We start from the raw sequence: 18,168 nt of genomic DNA on the forward strand, positions 1-18,168 counted from the left end.
TGTCTCTGACCTGTCTGTCTCTACCTGTCTGTCTCTAACATGGCTGTATATCTGTCTCTGACCTGTCTGTCTCTGACCTGTCTGTCTCTACCTGTCTGTCTCTGACCTGTCTGTCTCTGACCTGTCTGTCTCTACCTGTCTGTCTGCAGGTGGCGGGTAGGAAGGGTTTCCCTCACGTGATCTACGCCCGTCTGTGGCGTTGGCCTGACCTCCATAAGAACGAGCTGAAACACGTGAAGTTCTGTCAGTTTGCGTTCGACCTGAAGTACGACAGCGTGTGTGTGAACCCGTATCACTACGACAGGGTGGCGTCGCCCGCCGCCGCAGGTACACGCCCTGCTCATTAATATTCATGAGGACAGGATGCCTCTGCTGCTCATTGGTCACCGTGTCGTCTTCCTTCAGGTCCTCCGTCTCTGATAAAGGAGGAGTTCATGCAGGACTGTCTGCAGGTGGACCTGCCCCCCCACTCCGACCCCTACAGCCAGCCCCGCCCTCTCAGCATGTATCCCAGCATGCCCCTCTCTCCTCCAGGTCAGACTGACCATCCCATCTTTTTTAATTCATGCAGAGGATTAGTCCCGCCCCTTCCTGTTGAAAAGTCTGTAAAGTGAATCCAATGCTTCCTGTGTTAAAGCTGCATTCTCTCTCCTGTCCACCAGGGGGCGACTCCTCTGGTTGTATAGAAGTCTATGAGAAAATGACTCTACTTCTCTCTTGATTTATTCCCTCAGTAAACATTGTAAACATGAGTATACATCTATAAATAACGTTAAAAAATGTAATTATATTTAAAAAACAAAAACATTTTTTAATTAATTTAAATGTTTAATTCATGGCACATACAAAACATACTATTTTTACCTACCATACATGTTTTTCAAAATAAGAGCCCATGATGGACACCAAAAAGGGGCGGGGCTTCACCTCGTTATTCAGATAAACATTGTGGGTTTTGACGTCCTGCGTTCTGTCTTGCAGGCAGCAGCTCCATGACGGCTGCAGCTCTGTCAGCTGTTGGCTGCGGGAGGAACAGCGGGGGTCGGGGAGTCGGGGGGAGGTGTCTGCAGCGAGGGCCCCGGCCTCCTTCAGATCGCCCCCCTCATAACCACGGGGCCACGCCTCCCCACCTCACCCAAACCCCCTCACACCCCCCAACCTCCTCACCCTCACACCCCCCAACCTCCTCACCCTCACACCCCCACCTCTGCACACCAGCCGGACTATAGCAGCCTCCCAAAAACTGGTACTGTACCTGCACACACACCTGTACTGCTCTGAGGTACTACAGAGGTAAACTGTAGTACAGCTGGTAACACTGTGTACTTGGGTCAGCGTCAAGAGTTGCAGTAGTACTAATAGTTGTGGGAATAGTTCCAGTAGTAAAAGTAATAGCAGTAGTCGTATTAGCTGTACTTAGTGGTAGTAGTAGTAGAAGCAAAAGTAGTATTAATATTAGGAGCAGAAGTAGTAGTACCACAGTAACAGTACTGCTATGAGACAGATACTGAACTTTGTCTTTGTGTCTCTGCAGCTACCTGGCCAGGTAATAGCCCCGCCCCCTACAACCCTGCAGGTCAGAGTGGGCGGAGCCACCAGCAGCCTCAGTTACATCATCATCACCACGCCCCCAACACTCACTTCTGTATGACATCATGACTAACATCAAACTGAAGTACTGCAGTAGTAGTACTTTACTGTTGTACTGTTCAGTGGTAAAGATACTGAGTCTGTTTGTTCCTGCAGGGTCTCAGCACCACAGTACGGCTCCGTACCCACAACCTGTGTCCAACCACCCAGGTACCAGCTCAGTCCAAGAATGTGCTCACTTTTAAATAAATGTCCTTACTTTCCAAAACCTTCCAAAAATGTCTTCACTCTCTTTTCACCCCGGTTTCTCTGGCTCTGTTTGACTGTCTCACTTTATCCCCCCCGTCTCACTTTATCCCCCCTGTCCCCCCTGTCTCACTGTATCCCCCCTGTCTCACTGTATCCCCCCTGTCTCACTTTGTCCCCCCGTCTCACTTTGTCCCACCTGTCTCACTTTGTCCCCCCGTCTCACTTTGTCTCTCAGGTCCAGAGTTCTGGTGCTCCATCTCGTACTTTGAGTTGGACGTTCAGGTTGGTGAGATGTTTAAGGTCCAGTCCAGCTGTCCTCTGGTCACCGTGGACGGTTATGTGGATCCTTCAGGAGGAGACCGTTTCTGTTTGGGTCAGCTGAGTAACGTCCACCGCACCGCCTCCAGCCACCGAGCCAGGTGACCAGTCCAACCAGTCCCACCAGTATGAGGAGGAGGTGTAATGTCGGTAGTCTCAAACTCACACTCTTCTTCTGCGTCTTGTTTCCCTGCAGGCTCCACATCGGTCGGGGGGTTCAGCTGGAGTGTCGTGGGGAGGGGGACATCTGGATGCGTTGCCTTAGCGACCACCCAGTATTTGTCCAGAGTTTGTACCTGGACCGTGAGGCGGGCCGAGCACCTGGAGACGGAGTCCATAAGATCTACCCCGGAGCTTACATCAAGGTGAGTGTGTCGATATGCAGACGACTGTCTGCTGTTCAGCAACAAATCCTCACAGAAACATATTACAACATCAGTCTAATGATCCCTTTTTCTGGAAGTAAATATGATGACTTACATTCATGGGCGGAGCCTAGGCGGAGGCAGAATAATTCTACAAACCCGTTAGTAATAGCTGACTAGCAAGTTTTATTTCCTTTGTATTTTATTATGGCAAATACGATTTTCTCTAAAAATGTTACTTGAGAAAGTTAACTTTAAGATTGTTGTGAAAACCATCATCAGATCATTTTCTGTAACAAGTGTTGCATGAAAGCATCCCCTGCTTTATGGTGTGTTTGACTCTAAATGGAGCATCATTTACTAAATGAACATCATGCTGTATTGAAGAAGACTTGAAACTAGAGATTGAGACCATAAACTCATGTTTACAATGTTTACTGAGGGAATAAATCAAGAGAGAAGTAGAGTCATTTTCTCATAGACTTCTATACAACCAGAGGAGTCGCCCCCTGGTGGACAGCAGAGAGAATGCAGCTTTAACACAGGAAGCTTTGGCTTCTCTTTAAAGAACCAGAGTTTGAATCCTGGTCTGTAATGAACACAGCAGCCTCTTGAATACAGAAGCTCTTAAAGCTCTGAAGTCAGACAGTGAGGACCCATTTTGTATCCTTCGGGTTTCCATGTAGTCAAAGTGTCTCCATTAACAGAGTCTGACTGATCTGTGATCAGCTCATGTTAAAAAAAATCTTTGTTGATGTCAGAGATGATGACATCTGATATGTTTCACTGATTGATGAAGAAGAGGAGGAGGAGGCGTGTTGATGCTGCTACAGCTCCACCTGCTGACAAACTACAATAACTAGCTTCTTCTCGTTACCTGGATACACCTGTTATCTCACCTCACACAGTATCGTTACCTCACCTGTTTCCTCCTGGGGAAGAGCCACACACTTTGAGAAGTGTTGATGAAAAAAACAAAAATAAAAACCTGTAAAACAACTGAAGGGTGTTATGCTTCATCTGCTCCCTCACCCTTCTTTCTCTCTCTCACCTGTCTGTCTCTCCCCTGTCTCTCTCTCACCTGTCTGTCTCTCCCCTGTCTCTCTCTCACCTGTCGGTCTCTCCAGGTGTTTGACCTGAGGCAGTGTCACAGGCAGATGCAGCAGCAGGCGGCAGCGGCTCAGGCAGCGGCAGTTGTCGGTGCGATTCCCGGGCCGAACAGTGTGGGGGGGATCGCTCCTGCAGTCAGTGAGTGTCACCTGTTTGTCTCACTCTCTCTCTGTCTGTACGTTTGATTTAAAAAAGATATTGTTTTCATTTAAATCTTTGATTGAGGTTTTCTGACGAAGATTTGAATGTCTGTTTTCATATTTTTATGATATTATTACCAACAAAAATGTTAAATACAACTTTGTGTTTTTGTGGTTCTATAAATGTGATTAATGGTTCTGTTAGATTGCTGCCTCACCGTACCATAAACGGTTCCTGTTTTGCTGCTGAAAGGATAAACGTCAACACATGTGGATTGGATATTAAAGATAATATAATAATGATATACAGAACATGATGCTGGACTTTTGAAAAGAAGACGATGTTTGAAAAGAAGAGACATTGCAAATAGATAATAGATATTCACACTCTAATAAATGTTTATTCACAGAAATTTAACTGAATTGCTTACAAAAAGAGTCCACGGATTAAACCAAAATAAAACGGATTAAACCAAAATAAAACGTATTAAACCAAAATAAAACGGATTAAACCAAAAAAAACGGATTAAACCTAAAAAAAAACGGATTAAACCAAACAGAAATGTGAGTTTCTCGATGAAGCTCATAAATTCAGAAAAACAGAGAAAATGTTTTTTTTCCAGTGAATACATCGCTCTTCTGTAGAGTCCAGATGTGTGATGGTGTCCCTTCCTGTCTCCCTCAGGTGTGTGTTCGGCGGCGGGTCTCGGCGTGGACGACCTGCGGCGGTTGTGCATCGTGCGTCTGAGCTTCGTTAAAGGTTGGGGGTGCGATTACCCGCGTCAGAGCATCAAGGACACGCCCTGCTGGCTGGAGGTCCACCTGCACCGAGCGCTGCAGCTGCTGGACCAGGTGCTGCACGCGCTGCCGCCGCGGGAACACACGCTCTGACACAGGTGTGTGTGTGTGTGTGTGCAGGTGGGGGGGGGTTAGCTCACGGGACAGCCAATCAGCCGAGAGACAGAGCCGTTCAGAAGACGTCACCTGAACCCAACACCACCTACCTGTCTGGGGCTCACAAGCTCCGCCCACACGCCGCAGCTCATTGGTCGGTTCAGAAAGGCTTCAGACAATCAGCCAACCAAAGCATCACATCTGTCCTGTCAGTCAAATTAGTTTCCATGGTTACCAGCGTCCAGTGAAGCACATTAAAGGGTCAGTTCACCGTTTTCTCCTTTTTAAAGCTCATTATTATTTATTTTCTTTATTTCAGGATTTCTGAAAAGTTGTTCTTGAGGTGACAATAATTGTTGTCATCACATGATCCATCTGATGATGATGTATTCTTTCTAAAAGGTCCTATACTGCGTTATCTCTAATCGTTAGCTGGTCCCTTTAACATGAAGGATCAGTGTATCTCCTCTGAGTCCAGACTCCTACGAAGGAAGATCATTTCAGACGCTTGTATCCTCGATCTTTCTCTTTATGTCTCTATATAAAGCTCATGATCACAGCTGAGGGGCTGAACGTAGATGGACTAGTAGATCAAGAGCTTTATCTTCTGGTTCAGCTCCCTCTTCACCACAACGGTCCAGTTCAACATCTAAATTACTGCTGACGCTGAACCCCGGTGCTGCTGAAGGTCACGTTATGAAGTAGCCAACAGAACCACATCATCTGCAAAGAGACGAAACACATTCCTGAGGTCCCTCAATCCGACACTCTTCTCCCCCCAACTGCAACATTTATTTTTCTATGTGAAATCCAGATCCAAAGGATCTCAGAATCTAGATCTATATAGAAACATTGATAAATAAAAACAGTTTGTTTAATCTTCTCCTCACTCATCCACCTATTAAGCCGTAAACCTTCCCCACTGAAGCCAGTATTGTATTTTGTTGTAGCGTTTTAAAACTCGCCGGGTTTGAGGATGACCTCTCTTTACTTCCTGTCATCCGTCAGTATGAAAGACATTAAAATGACTCAATATACTTCAAAAAAAGAAGAGAAGAAGAAACAGAAATGAAATAAAAGAAGAACTAGAGACCACCCTGCTATGGGGTCACACCTGCAGCGACAGCCTCCCCTCTCCCCCACTTCCTGCCCCCTCTATTTGTCAAAACTGGTAAATATGTAGAGAGGTTTAACTTGTTTTGGTCAATATCTGTGGGACCAGTTCAGAATCTGCACTGGTCCAGTTCAAACCTAAATCTCCCGGACACATTAATGTCTGATTGTTCTCTCTGAGTTGTGGCGTCCCTCAGGGGTCGATCCTGGGTCCCAACCTATTCTTCCTTTAGGACACATTTTACATCAGTGTGTCTGTTATCACCATGGTGTCTTTAACTATTTATAGAACCTGATGTTTTCTGGTCTGACTCACCAGATGTAGACTCTGAGTATCAGTCTGACATTAACTATCGTAAACGGATCCGTCGCTGAATCCTGTGCTTAGTGCCACCAGAGACGATTCTGATTGGTTTAAAGAAATACAAAGAGGATGTTCCCCCCGATAGCAGAACGATGAAGTCTTGGTCTCACCTGTTGCATGATTTGAAATAAGTTCATCTAGTTTGGGTGAACTGACCCTTTAACAACTGGAAAACATAAAAAATTTAATAAACCTTACCTGCCAGAATCAGCTGTTCCATTTTCCACAGAGTGATGTCATCCTTCTGTTTCTGTTTCTTTATTGGTTATTTATTTTTTATAATTATTTACCAAAGATTCATTTCCTGCTCTTGATGACATCACATCCTGTTACCCTGTACTTTTTTTTTTTTTTTTTTTAAAGCATATTTTATAATAAAAGCTTTTATACTGAAAAGGTCTATAACTGTAACATCTGCTGTTTCCTCAAAATAAACATTTTCTTATAAAAAATCACCTGCGTCTTTATTTTCCTTCTTGTTTCTAATCAGTAGCTCAGTCAGAACTTTGTTACATTTTCTCAGGGGAATTATTTCATTATTTTATATATTCTTTTGATGACTCGATCTCTTAACTTTACGATAACTTTATTATTTTAATAATCTGAGGCCTCGCTGTTTTCACGTGACCCAACGAGGATTTCAGTCATCGTCATTAAACATAAACAATCATAACTTTAGGCTCAACATTATATTTAATAAATGCGATTTATGAAATGTGAACTGCTTTACAGAATTACACACAAACTGAGACACTGACCTCCACTAGGGGCAGCAGTGAGCAGGTCCAGGTGTGTCCTCACCTGTCTGACTGGAGACACTCTTTAGTAGAAGTTGTTACATTCTGCACTACTGCTGGTACTGCTATCACTATTAATTATACTACAACTACTAGCTTATTACCTGCAGCACTATCACTACACTGCTACTGCTACCAATCACCACTCTGTTGTACAAGACAAACTAAAAAGCTGGTAAAGAAAGACAAGAGATCTTCATCTACTGATGATACGACCATGAGACGCGGTTGAAAACTCTGCGCAAAGCCATCGAGTAGATCTTGAGTTGGAATATTTTTTCACATAATTATTATTTTCATTCCTTCATCAGTCAATTCCTTTTTTAGTCTTAAGAAAATCACTTCCTGTCATTGGTGATTGACCAGTCAGGTTCTTTCACAACAAACTGGGAAACAGAGAGTTACGATGACACCTGAACACACCGTCGCACTGTTGTTGTTGTTGTTGTTGTTGTTGTTGTTGTTTATTTCACAACATGTGTTTATAAAAGGTATTTGGATTGTTTTATCCTTTATGTTTTATTTACTTGTTTATTCCTTGTTTTAGCCAACTTTGTAACTGTGTTTTTGAAAGGTAAGATCATAAAGGAATTATAACTTTAATAATACTTATTTCAAATGTTTAAGTAACTTAGTCAAAGGACCAGAACATAAACACATCTCAGTGTCCTCAGAGATAACACGCTGCTGCTTATCAACGCATCAGGGGACAAAGAGGGGCGTGTCTACGCTTTAAATGTTTCATGCTCGGCTTCTCATTGGCTACACTCTAGGAACGCCTCGGCGGTCCTAACCAATCGTGGACAAGAGTCTTGCATAATGAGCCGCGGGGGAGGGGCTCGGCGGGCGGACCAATGGGAGCGCAGCGTGGGGAGCGGGGCGTGGCCTCGCGTTGGCGGTCGGAGCGAACATGGAGGCGTAGAGTCAGTGAGATGATGATGAAGAGGAGGGTGATGCTGGAGCTGCGCGGCCGGGGCCCGGCGGAGGTAACGGGAGCTAACAGGAGCTAACAGGGGCTAACAGGAGCTAACAGGCTAACACAGGAGCTAACAGGCTAACACAGGAGCTAACAGGAGCTAACAGGGGCTAACAGGCTAACACAGGGGCTAACAGGCTAACACAGGAGCTAACACAGGGGCTAACAGGCTAACACAGGAGCTAACAGGCTAACACAGGAGCTAACAGGCTAACACAGGAGCTAACAGGGGCTAACGGGAGCTAACAGGCTAACACAGGAGCTAACACAGGAGCTAACAGGCTAACACAGGGGCTAACGGGGGCTAACACAGGGGCTAACACAGGAGCTAACAGGCTAACACAGGAGCTAACGGGAGCTAACACAGGAGCTAACACAGGGGCTAACACAGGAGCTAACAGGCTAACACAGGAGCTAACGGGGGCTAACACAGGGGCTAACACAGGAGCTAACAGGCTAACACAGGGGCTAACAGGCTAACACAGGGGCTAACACAGGAGCTAACAGGCTAACACAGGAGCTAACGGGGGCTAACACAGGCTAACGGGATAGCAGGGGCTAGCACAGGGGCTAACGGGATAGCACAGGGGCTAACAGGCTAACGGGAGCTAACAGGCTAACAAGCTAACAGGCTAACAAGCTAACGAGAGCTAACAGGCTAACAAGCTAACGAGAGCTAACACAGGAGCTAACGAGAGCTAACAGGCTAACGAGAGCTAACAGGCTAGCACAGGCGCTAACAGGCTAACGAGAGCTAACAAGCTAACGAGAGCTAACGGGCTAACGAGAGCTAACGGGCTAGCACAGGAGCTAACAGGCTACCGAGAGCTAACAGGCTAGCACAGGAGCTAACAGGCTACCGAGAGCTAACAGGCTAACGGGAGCTAACAGGCTACCGAGAGCTAACAGGCTAACGGGAGCTAACAGGCTAACGGGAGCTAACAGGCCAACGAGAGCTAACAGGCTAACAAGCTAACACAGGAGCTAACAGAGGCTAACGAGAGCTAACAGGCTAACAGGAGCTAACAGGCTAACGATGGCGGGACCTGAACCCGTCTCGGTTCTTCGGGTCCTGCTGGTCGGTTCGGGCCTTCATCAGGTGCTCGATGCCCCCACCTGATGAGAGACATCTTAGGTTTATGAAGAGTGTGTTAGAGTGTTAGAGTGTTAGTGTGTGTTTGTGTTAGAGTGTTAGTGTGTGTTAGAGTGTGTGTGTGTGTGTGTGTGTGTGTGTTTAGTGTGTGTGTGTGTTTGTGTCAGAGTGTTAGTGTGTGTGTGTGTGTGTGTGTGTGTGTGTGTTAGAGTGTTAGTGTGTGTCAGAGTGTTAGTGTGTCTGTGTGTGTGTGTGTGTGTTAGAGTGTTAGTGTGTGTGTTAGTGTGTGTGTTAGAGTATTAGTGTTAGAGTGTGTGTGTGTGTGTGTTTGTGTTAGAGTGTGTTAGTGTGTGTGTGTGTGTTGGTGTGTTTGTGTTAGAGTGTTAGTGTGTGTGTGTGTGTTAGTGTGTGTGTGTGTGTGTGTGTGTGTGTGTGTGTGTGTGTGAGAGTGTGTGTGTGTGTGTGTGTGTGTGTGTCACTCTACAGTGATCTGGTTTTGATCTGGTCTGGATGAAGAGTCTCTTGTCTTTTACAATAACATTCAGGATGTATAAAGTCTACAGGTTGTTGTAGTTCTACAGGTTGTTGTAGTTCTACAGGTTGTTGTAGTTCTACAGGTTGTTGTAGTTCTACGTGGACCTGAAGGAACATCACTAAAAGTCAAACTGGGTAAAGACTTTAGATGATGTGCAGGACAAACAGCTGAAGTGTTCATTATGATTCAACAAACAATAAAAGACAAAGCTGCTGGTTCATCGTGATGAAGATGAAGGCGTGGTCACGTGACCTGTTGTTGTGTTCAGGTGGTGGAGCTGGTGGTGGATAACTGTCGCTCCGGTGACGGAGAGGTTGAAGGTCTGACAGACGAGTACACGGGGCTGGAGATCCTCAGCATGGTGAACGTCGGCCTCTCGTCGCTCTCCAAACTGCCCTCTCTGCCCAAACTACGAAAGGTGAGTCTGCACTTCCTGTTCCCACAATGCAACACTGTGCACTTATTGTTGCCTTTGTTTCTTGTCCCCGTTTGTCTTTTTCTTTGGTTTCTCTTTCATGTATTTCTCAAATAGTTCCATCACAGTATTGACGGTGTGTTGTGCTGCTACGTAGACTACGTATTCATTTACTCGTTTCTTTATTATGACTTTTAGGAATAGCAATTGCACCCCCGGCCGTAGCTCCTCTGCTTGTAAATTGTCCGTCTGTGATGTGTCTGTTTTTTTGTCTGTTTCTATTTATGCCCAAAATCAAATTGCCCTTGTGGATTAATAAAGTTGTGTTGTGCTTCAGCTGGAGTTGAGTGATAACATCATCTCAGGAGGTCTGGACTCGCTGGCGGAGAAATGTCCCAACCTGACGTACCTGAACCTGAGCGGGAACAAGATCAAAGAGATGAGCAGCATCGAGACGCTGGTGAGTGAGTGGAGCCTGAACGCATCACAATGCACAGCACTTCCGTTCAGGTTTGTGGTGTGAACTTTTCTCTTCTCTGTTCTGCAGCAGAACCTGAAGAACCTGAAGAGTCTGGACCTGTACAGCTGTGAGGTGTCCACGCTGGACGACTACAGAGACGGCGTCTTCGAGCTGCTGCCTCATCTCACGTTCCTGGACGGGTACGACCAGGAGGACAACGAGGTGCCCGACTCAGAGGCCGACAACGGTGAGACGCCGACGTTTACCAACGTTCTACCAACGTTCTAACAATCACAGGCTTGTAGTAACATCTTGTGAGGAACTTTACTGAGAAACCAAAAATTCTGTTTCTATGATGGTCCGCTACAAGTTACACAGACAAACTGTTTCCAGGGGAAAGTAAAAAGAGACGCACACGACTGAAACGTGCAGAATGGATCCAACTGGGTCAAACTATTTACTCCTAACACAACAATACATCTTGACCTTTGACCCTGTGTCTGGTATATCTGCTCTCAGGCTGGTCTCGTACAGCATTCCTAGCTAAACCTATAAAAAAAATACACAAAGGAAGTTAAACATCATAATTCATCTCTAATATCTGTTTTATATTAATGTGAAAACATCTCCTTCAAACTACTGGATTTATTATCACCAACACTACATTCTACAGATTACATTGAACACATCATGATAACGTTATAATTTACCTTCAGACAATACTCATTCAACACTCAGACCAACATTTGTTAAAGAAAAGTGACATTTCGTTCCAGATGATGATGAAGATGAAGCCGGTCCCCATGGAGACGTCGACGACGACGATGATGATGACGAAGAGGAGGAGGATGATGATGATGCTGACAGCTCTGAGGGAGAGGAGGATGAGGTCGGCCTGTCGTACCTGATGAAGGAGGGAATCCAGGTGAGTCAACGTTGTGTTCAGTTCCGCTGTTCCTCTCTGTGGCCACCGGGCGGCGCTCTTCACTGTTCTGATGCGTTTGCTCTTCCTCTCAGGATGAGGAAGATGATGGAGACTATGTAGAAGAAGAGGAGGAGGACGAGGAGGAGGAGGAAGATGGAGGTTTGTCTTTTAAATAAGTGATATCGAGTCGTTTTGTTTTGAAAAGTCTGACTCTTGAATGTGTTAAATGCAGGTCTTTAAGAAGGTGGAATCATTTTGAAATATATTTGTTTTTATATTTTATGTATTTGGTACTTTATATTTAATCTACAGCACTTTGTATTTGAAAGGTTCTATAAAAACATAATGAAGTGGAGAACAAAGCGTGGTGCTGTTCTGGAGCTTTCAGTTGTTTTACATGACCTTCCTGAGGAGATGGAGCTGATCCTGGAGCCTTTCAGCCAACGTGGAGGATCTCTACGATGTTTATAACACATTTGAATATTTTCATTTCATTGATAACTTCATCTGCTGAGGAAGACCATGATCAAAAGCTACTAAATGGACCTGAAACAGGGTCTTTTTTCAGAACTTTAAATACTGGTCGTTTATGTTTTATTCTCTTTTATAACTTTGTTATTTAAGGATCCTTTTAAACTTAAGACTTTATTCTGAAATTCTGATTTTTAAAAAGGGAGAGTCGCTTTAATTTGAAAATCATTTCCTCTCAGATGTGGACGGTGCAGATGTTCAGGGGGAGAAGAGGAAGAGAGAAGCCGAAGACGACGGAGACGATGATGATGATGAATAGATGATCTCCATCCCACTATGACCCCGCCTCCTCCTCCAGTGACCTCTGACCCCCGCAGACAGACAGGAAACAGAGAGCAGGTTCAGGATCAGTTCTCACCAAACACACTCTTCAAGCATGGCCGTCATGTGACTGGTGATGTCACCGTTACCCCGGTAACATGTGATCAGATCACAGATCAATGCTGTGATTATCAGACTGTTCCAGACTCCTTCAAGAAACTGGACATCTGTCTGAAAACTTTATTAACAAGCGCTCTGATTGACAGACATTCACGGTGGACAGTAATCAGTACTTTTACTGAAGTACTGTTGGCGTTACTTGTACTTCAGTATTTCCATTTTATGTTTCATTTAAAGTCGTAGTTTCTTGAAACTTCATAGAATTTGACAGAATGTGAAGTTTTGAAGTACCAATAGTGTACAAATACTCAAAGTGCTCACATGTTACTGCATCAGAAGTACTAAAAATATGACTAATAGTAATTTAATGAGGTGCTGTTGTACCTTTACTGCTGTCACCTCTGGGTGTTTCAGCTGGTTGATCTTTTAGTCTGATTGATTATTCATCTGATCAGAAGTTCTAATGTTCTCCCGGTTCTACTTCCTGTTTTGGTCTCTTTAAAAACAAACAAACATTCATAATCAGTTGATATTCAATAATCACACAGTTTGATCAGACCCGTTTGGTCCCCAGAACCAGAACTTCAGAGTCTGATCCTGAGCTGGTCTGGAGGTTCTCTTCTAATCTTTTTCTGCTGTAGTCTGGTCTGTGACTGTAACGACTACATTACCCATGAGCCCCAGCTATCTGATGCACTCTGGGATGATTTTTAAAAAATGTTTAAATGTCCCCAACTGTCAGTCTGCACATCTCAACTCCTCCTGGTCTGTTTGGGTCCTCCTGACCCTGGTCTCTGTGGGTCCTGACCCTGGTCTCTGTGGGTCCTGACCCTGGTCTCTGTGGGTCCTGACCCTGGTCTCTGTGGGTCCTGACCCTGGTCTCTGTGGGTCCTGACCCTGGTCTCTGTGGGTCCTGACCCTGGTCTCTGTGGGTCCAGACCCTGGTCTCTGTGGGTCCTGACCCTGGTCTCTGTGGGTCCTGACCCTGGTCTCTGTGGGTCCAGACCCTGGTCTCTGTGGGTCCAGACCCTGGTCTGTGTAAATAGAAGTGAAGTGGTCTCTGTAGGTTTTCGGCGTCCTGTGTGAATCTTGAATCTGTTCATTTTATTTTTTTATTCCGTCTTCTTCTTCTTCTTGTGTCGTTGTATCGAGTGTTTTTCAATAAAAACAAATGAAATCTCAATGTTTCGTCTTTCAATAATAAAAAACTTTATTAGTGTTTACAGATCAATCTGCCTCTGATTGAAATGAGTCAAACCAAACTAATCCTTTATTATTTTACAGTGACCATTTAAATAAAACTTTATTGATCTCCAGCGAGACATCCGGGCGTATTACAACACGTAAAGAAGTTTCCTCCGTTTTACTTGATTCTGTTGGTTTACTGAAAATCTTAAATAGTCCATCCATCCATCTTCCTCCTCTCAGAGTAAAGGAGACCCTATCAAAGTAAAGGAGAGCCTATCAGAGTAAAGGAGAGCCTATCAAAGTAAAGGAGAGCCTATCAAAGTAAAGGAGAGCAAAGTAAAGGAGAGCCTATCAAAGTAAAGGAGAGCCTATCAAAGTAAAGGAGAGCCTATCAAAGTAAAGGAGACCCTATCAAAGTAAAGGAGAGCCTATCAAAGTAAAGGAGAGCCTATCAAAGTAAAGGAGAGCCTATCAGAGTAAAGGAGACCCTATCAAAGTAAAGGAGAGCCTATCAAAGTAAAGGAGAGCCTATCAAAGTAAAGGAGACCCTATCAAAGTAAAGGAGAGCCTATCAAAGTAAAGGAGAGCCTATCAAAGTAAAGGAGACCCTATCAAAGTAAAGGTTTGAGATGAACTGAGCCTCTAAAGTGGACGAGAGCAGACAGCAGGGGGTTAAAGAAACCTGAGGTGAAGTCGGTCAGTGTTCAATGAGAACACAGGAAGTCATGAAATGTTTGCTTCCTGTTGGTTACATTTGTAGGCTACCTGGAGTTTCAGACTGTTTGGAGATCTTCTTGTTTATTGAACTATGTCATTATTATAATGAGGACATAAGATTGGGCATATTTTAGTTCCTTTATGTCATATTTATTTAAACATTTATATGAATAAATATACCTGAAGGTAGAATCATTTATGAATCATATATTTTATACATTTAAAACCTGAACATCAGATACATAAACAGTTTACACACTGAGGAAAAGAGTTCTCTCCTCTAAAGGTTTCTGAAGCTTCACATCGTTAATCTGTGGACTGAAAACATGTGACATCAAGGTGGAGTCAGGCTTTATCAATGAATATCTATATTTACAGATACTGAATAAATAACCTTATATATTATTATATTAATAATATTATAACAATAATAATTATACTAATTATCCATCCATCCATCCATCTTCCTCCTCTTATCCGGGGCCGGGTCGCGGGGCAGCAAGCTAAGGAGGGTCCTCCAGACGTCCTTCTCCCCAGCAACACTTTCCAGCTCCTCCTGGGGAACCCCGAGGCGTTCCCAGGCCAGACGAGATATATAATCTCTCCAGCGTGTTCTGGGTCTACCCCGGGGCCTCTTACCAGTTGGACGTGCCTGGAAAACCTCTAAAGGGAGGCGTCCAGGAGGATCCTGATCAGATGCTGAATCACGTCTAAATAGTAAATAAGTTTATTTAAATGTTAATTTCATGGAAAACAAAGAACAAACTCCTAAAATAAGATTTGAACCCAATTTAATTTTTAATGTTGTTCTTCTGTTGTATTTCATGTTTTCACCACACGGTGGCGCCGCAGATCAACTCAACACTAGAGGTCATTTTCTTTCTTCGACAATATTTTTCATTCATCTTTGTCATGAAATATGTTTTATTTTTATTTATTTATTCATATTAAATATAAACATTTGATTTATTAATATTGTAATATTTAAATGTTTTAAATAGTTTGGCTGTTGTATAAAATGTGATGACAAGCTGCAGCGACCTCTGACCCCTGATGATGTCACGCTCAGCTGGTCAGAGGTCATGTGACCATGTGTTCTGTTTGTGATGCTCTGTGAAGCTTCCTGTTCTCCTTATATGGAAGTAGAAAGCTGTTAAGTGTACGTGTGTATGTATACATCTATATATATATATTCATATATATTACATTACATTACATTACATTACATTACATTACATTACAGTCATTTAGCAGACGCTTTTATCCAAAGCGACTTACAGGAAGTGTATTCAACATAGGTATTCAAGAGAACTACTAGTCACCAGAAGTCATAAGTGCATCTCCTTTCTTAAACAAGCATCTAAGAGCAGAAACCAGAGCAAAAGTATAGTGCAGAGGCAAATTACTATGAAAACAATAATTGCAACAAACTACTACGAATATAATAAGTGCTACAAACTACTACGAATAGGATAAGTGCAGTAAACAAATACAAATTCAATAAGTGCAGCGAACTGATACGGATACAGTAAGTGCTACGAGGAAGGCTCAGGGTAGTACTTCATGAAGAGGTGTATATATATGTATATATATATATGTATAAATATATTATGATATAGATATGTGTTTGTATAGATAGAAATTTTAATTTATAGTTTTAAAATATTTCAAGTTTTTCTACTTCATTTTATTTTTTATCTGACATTGAATTTATATTTTTCTGATTTTTAAATATATTTTATTTATTTGTCTCTTTGATCAGATTATTAATAATTTTTTCATGTCAATATTTAAGTTATTTTTAAGTCTTTTTTTTTTCTACTCAGTTATTTATTCTGCTGTGTTTAATGACACACTCACACACACACACACACACACACACACTCACACTCACACACACACTCACACACATACACACACACACACACACTCACACTCACACACACACTCACACACACACACACACACACACACACACACACACACTCAGAGAAGCAGGTCGGTCAATAAGTCGGTCGATGAGATTACATCAGACTGTGTGTGCGTGTTTGTGTGCGTGTGGTTGCCGTGGTGACCACGTGCTCTGTACTGTACCTGCTGACTCAGCTGACAGGTGAGCAGACAGGAAGTGATTAAAGGAGGTTTTTTGTGTGTCAGCAGGATTCAGACGCCTCATCGAGTTTATGATCATCAATCAATAGTGTCTGTCTCATATTGTGTGTGTGTGTGTGTGTGTGTGTGTGTGTGTGTGTGTGAGAGAGTATCTCTGATTTGTTTAAATAAGCAGATGTCACCCTACAAACAAATTTAGAGAAACGCAGATTCACTGCAGCAGCCGTTTAGGCTCCGCCCCCTCACACCTGTGCACACCTGGCTGCTCTGTCGCCATAGAAACAAGTTGAGCGTTTTACATCTCGTTTGCATCAAAGGGATGGTTCAGGTTGTTTGAGGTCATGATGTCATGAAGAAAGACCAGACTGTGTTTATGTGTTTATAATATTCATATCAGTCATATTTAATATATGTCATATATAGAAGAGGAGGATGTTGTCATGGTGACGTCTCTCGTTGGTTTGTGGACGTTTTGAAGCCTCCGGTTCGCCATCTTGGTTTTTTTGCAACCGCTAAACAGGAAGTGACCATATATGGAGTGAGGAGGAGTGACGTAGAGACGCCGTATACGTCTCTGGTGTGGACCTGTCAATCAGTGTGTAGCCCCGCCCTAAAGCATCCCCTGCTTTATGGTCTGTTTGACTCTAAATGGAGCATCATTTACTAAATGAACATCATGCTGTATTGAAGAAGACTTGAAACTAGAGATTGAGACCATAAACTCATGTTTACAATGTTTACTGAGGGAATAAATCAAGAGAGAAGTAGAGTCATTTTCTCATAGACTTCTATACAACCAGAGGAGTCGCCCCCTGCTGGACAGCAGAGAGAATGCAGCTCTGACACATGAAGCTTTAAAGCAGTGATTCTTAACCATGGGGCCGCAAAAAACTTTCAGTGTTGCACCTGTGGGCCGCGGGACCGCAAAGGTTATCAATTGAAGACACCAGAGATATTACTGTTATCCATTAGATGCAATATCGCTTCCCACCACTTGGTGGCGGTAATGTGTCAGTCAGTTGTTTAACGAGCTAAAGTCAGCCGCGAAGGTTATGGAGAAGTATTTTAAACGAAAAAATTAAGAAAATGGTGCCAAACCCCTGCAAAAGTCAATTTTTTTGCGCAAGTACAATCCTGACTTCATTAAGTACGGCTTTGTGAACGGAGGTAATGAGGCAGAGTAACGCTAACGCTTTCCAACGAAGCACTGAAGCCTTCAGAACTACAGCGCCATCTGGAGACCAAACATCCAACGCTCGTGGGAAAGCCGGTGGAATTTTTCAAGAGAAAGGAAAATGGACTACAGATGCAGAAAAGGTCTCTCGTGTCACTGACTGGCAACTCCAAATGTGCTTTGAAAGCCAGCTACCTCGTAGCCAGACGTGTGGCACAAAGTAAGAAACCGTTCACCAGGAGAAGGAGTTGGTTCTGCCTGCCGCTGTGGAAATGTGCCGTGAGATGATTGGAGAAGAAGCTGCAAAGAAGCTGCTGACCATCCCACTCTCAAACGACACTGAGTCACCGTATCGGGGACATGGCCTCAGACATACAGCTTCAGCTTCTGGAAAGAATCAAAACCATTTTTCTCTTTGCAACCAGACGAGTCCACTGATGTCACGAATGCTGCTCTGCTGCTGGTTTTTGTTCGCTATCGCTGGGACAGTAGTTTGCACGAAGACAGACTGTTTTGTGGAGAGCTACCAACACGAGCTACGGCTCCGGAATGTTTCCGCTGCATGGATGACTCCTTCACTGAGAATGGCCTGGACGGGCAGAACAGTGATGGTGCAGTGATGGTGCAGTGATGGTGCAGCGTCACTGACTGGCAGGCATAACGGCGTCAAGCAGATACTTGATCGTGCACCAGAAGCTAAATGGACCCACTGTTTTCTCCA

At 43.8% G+C, this 18,168-nt stretch overlaps 2 protein-coding genes across 2 annotated transcripts in view; both read left to right on the plus strand.

Annotated features, from left to right (window-relative positions):
* Nucleotides 1–6,491, plus strand: part of LOC129110054 (mothers against decapentaplegic homolog 4-like) — a 15,896-nt gene extending 9,405 nt beyond the window's left edge. The window contains exons 3-12 of the mRNA XM_054622207.1: nt 39–327; nt 406–534; nt 982–1,049; nt 1,093–1,246; nt 1,535–1,645; nt 1,747–1,800; nt 2,075–2,258; nt 2,354–2,522; nt 3,650–3,770; nt 4,458–6,491. Of these exons, the coding sequence (XP_054478182.1) occupies nt 39–327; nt 406–534; nt 982–1,049; nt 1,093–1,246; nt 1,535–1,645; nt 1,747–1,800; nt 2,075–2,258; nt 2,354–2,522; nt 3,650–3,770; nt 4,458–4,663 (1,485 nt within the window). The 3' untranslated portion in view covers nt 4,664–6,491. The remainder of the gene's footprint in view (nt 1–38; nt 328–405; nt 535–981; nt 1,050–1,092; nt 1,247–1,534; nt 1,646–1,746; nt 1,801–2,074; nt 2,259–2,353; nt 2,523–3,649; nt 3,771–4,457) is intronic.
* Nucleotides 6,492–7,817: 1,326 nt separating this feature from the next.
* Nucleotides 7,818–13,439, plus strand: LOC129108970 (acidic leucine-rich nuclear phosphoprotein 32 family member E-like). Its single transcript, XM_054620859.1, has 7 exons — nt 7,818–7,926; nt 9,813–9,962; nt 10,297–10,419; nt 10,507–10,666; nt 11,196–11,344; nt 11,437–11,503; nt 12,055–13,439. Exons 1-7 carry the CDS (start codon nt 7,873–7,875, stop codon nt 12,132–12,134), a joined length of 783 nt encoding a protein of 260 aa, XP_054476834.1. The 5' UTR covers nt 7,818–7,872; the 3' UTR covers nt 12,135–13,439.
* The last annotated feature ends 4,729 nt before the right edge of the window (nt 13,440–18,168 follow it).

Source organism: Anoplopoma fimbria, chromosome 20 (genome assembly GCF_027596085.1).
Source record: "Anoplopoma fimbria isolate UVic2021 breed Golden Eagle Sablefish chromosome 20, Afim_UVic_2022, whole genome shotgun sequence".
In the NCBI taxonomy this organism is placed as follows: Eukaryota; Metazoa; Chordata; class Actinopteri; order Perciformes; family Anoplopomatidae; genus Anoplopoma; species Anoplopoma fimbria.

Bases quoted from the DNA above. Each gene is read 5' to 3' on its own strand.
- LOC129108970 (XM_054620859.1), top strand. From the start codon at position 7,873: ATGATGATGAAGAGGAGGGTGATGCTGGAGCTGCGCGGCCGGGGCCCG. The intron at 10,420-10,506 runs GTGAGTGAGTGG...TCTGTTCTGCAG, and splicing joins TGAGCAGCATCGAGACGCTG to CAGAACCTGAAGAACCTGAA. The intron at 11,345-11,436 runs GTGAGTCAACGT...TCTTCCTCTCAG, and splicing joins TGATGAAGGAGGGAATCCAG to GATGAGGAAGATGATGGAGA.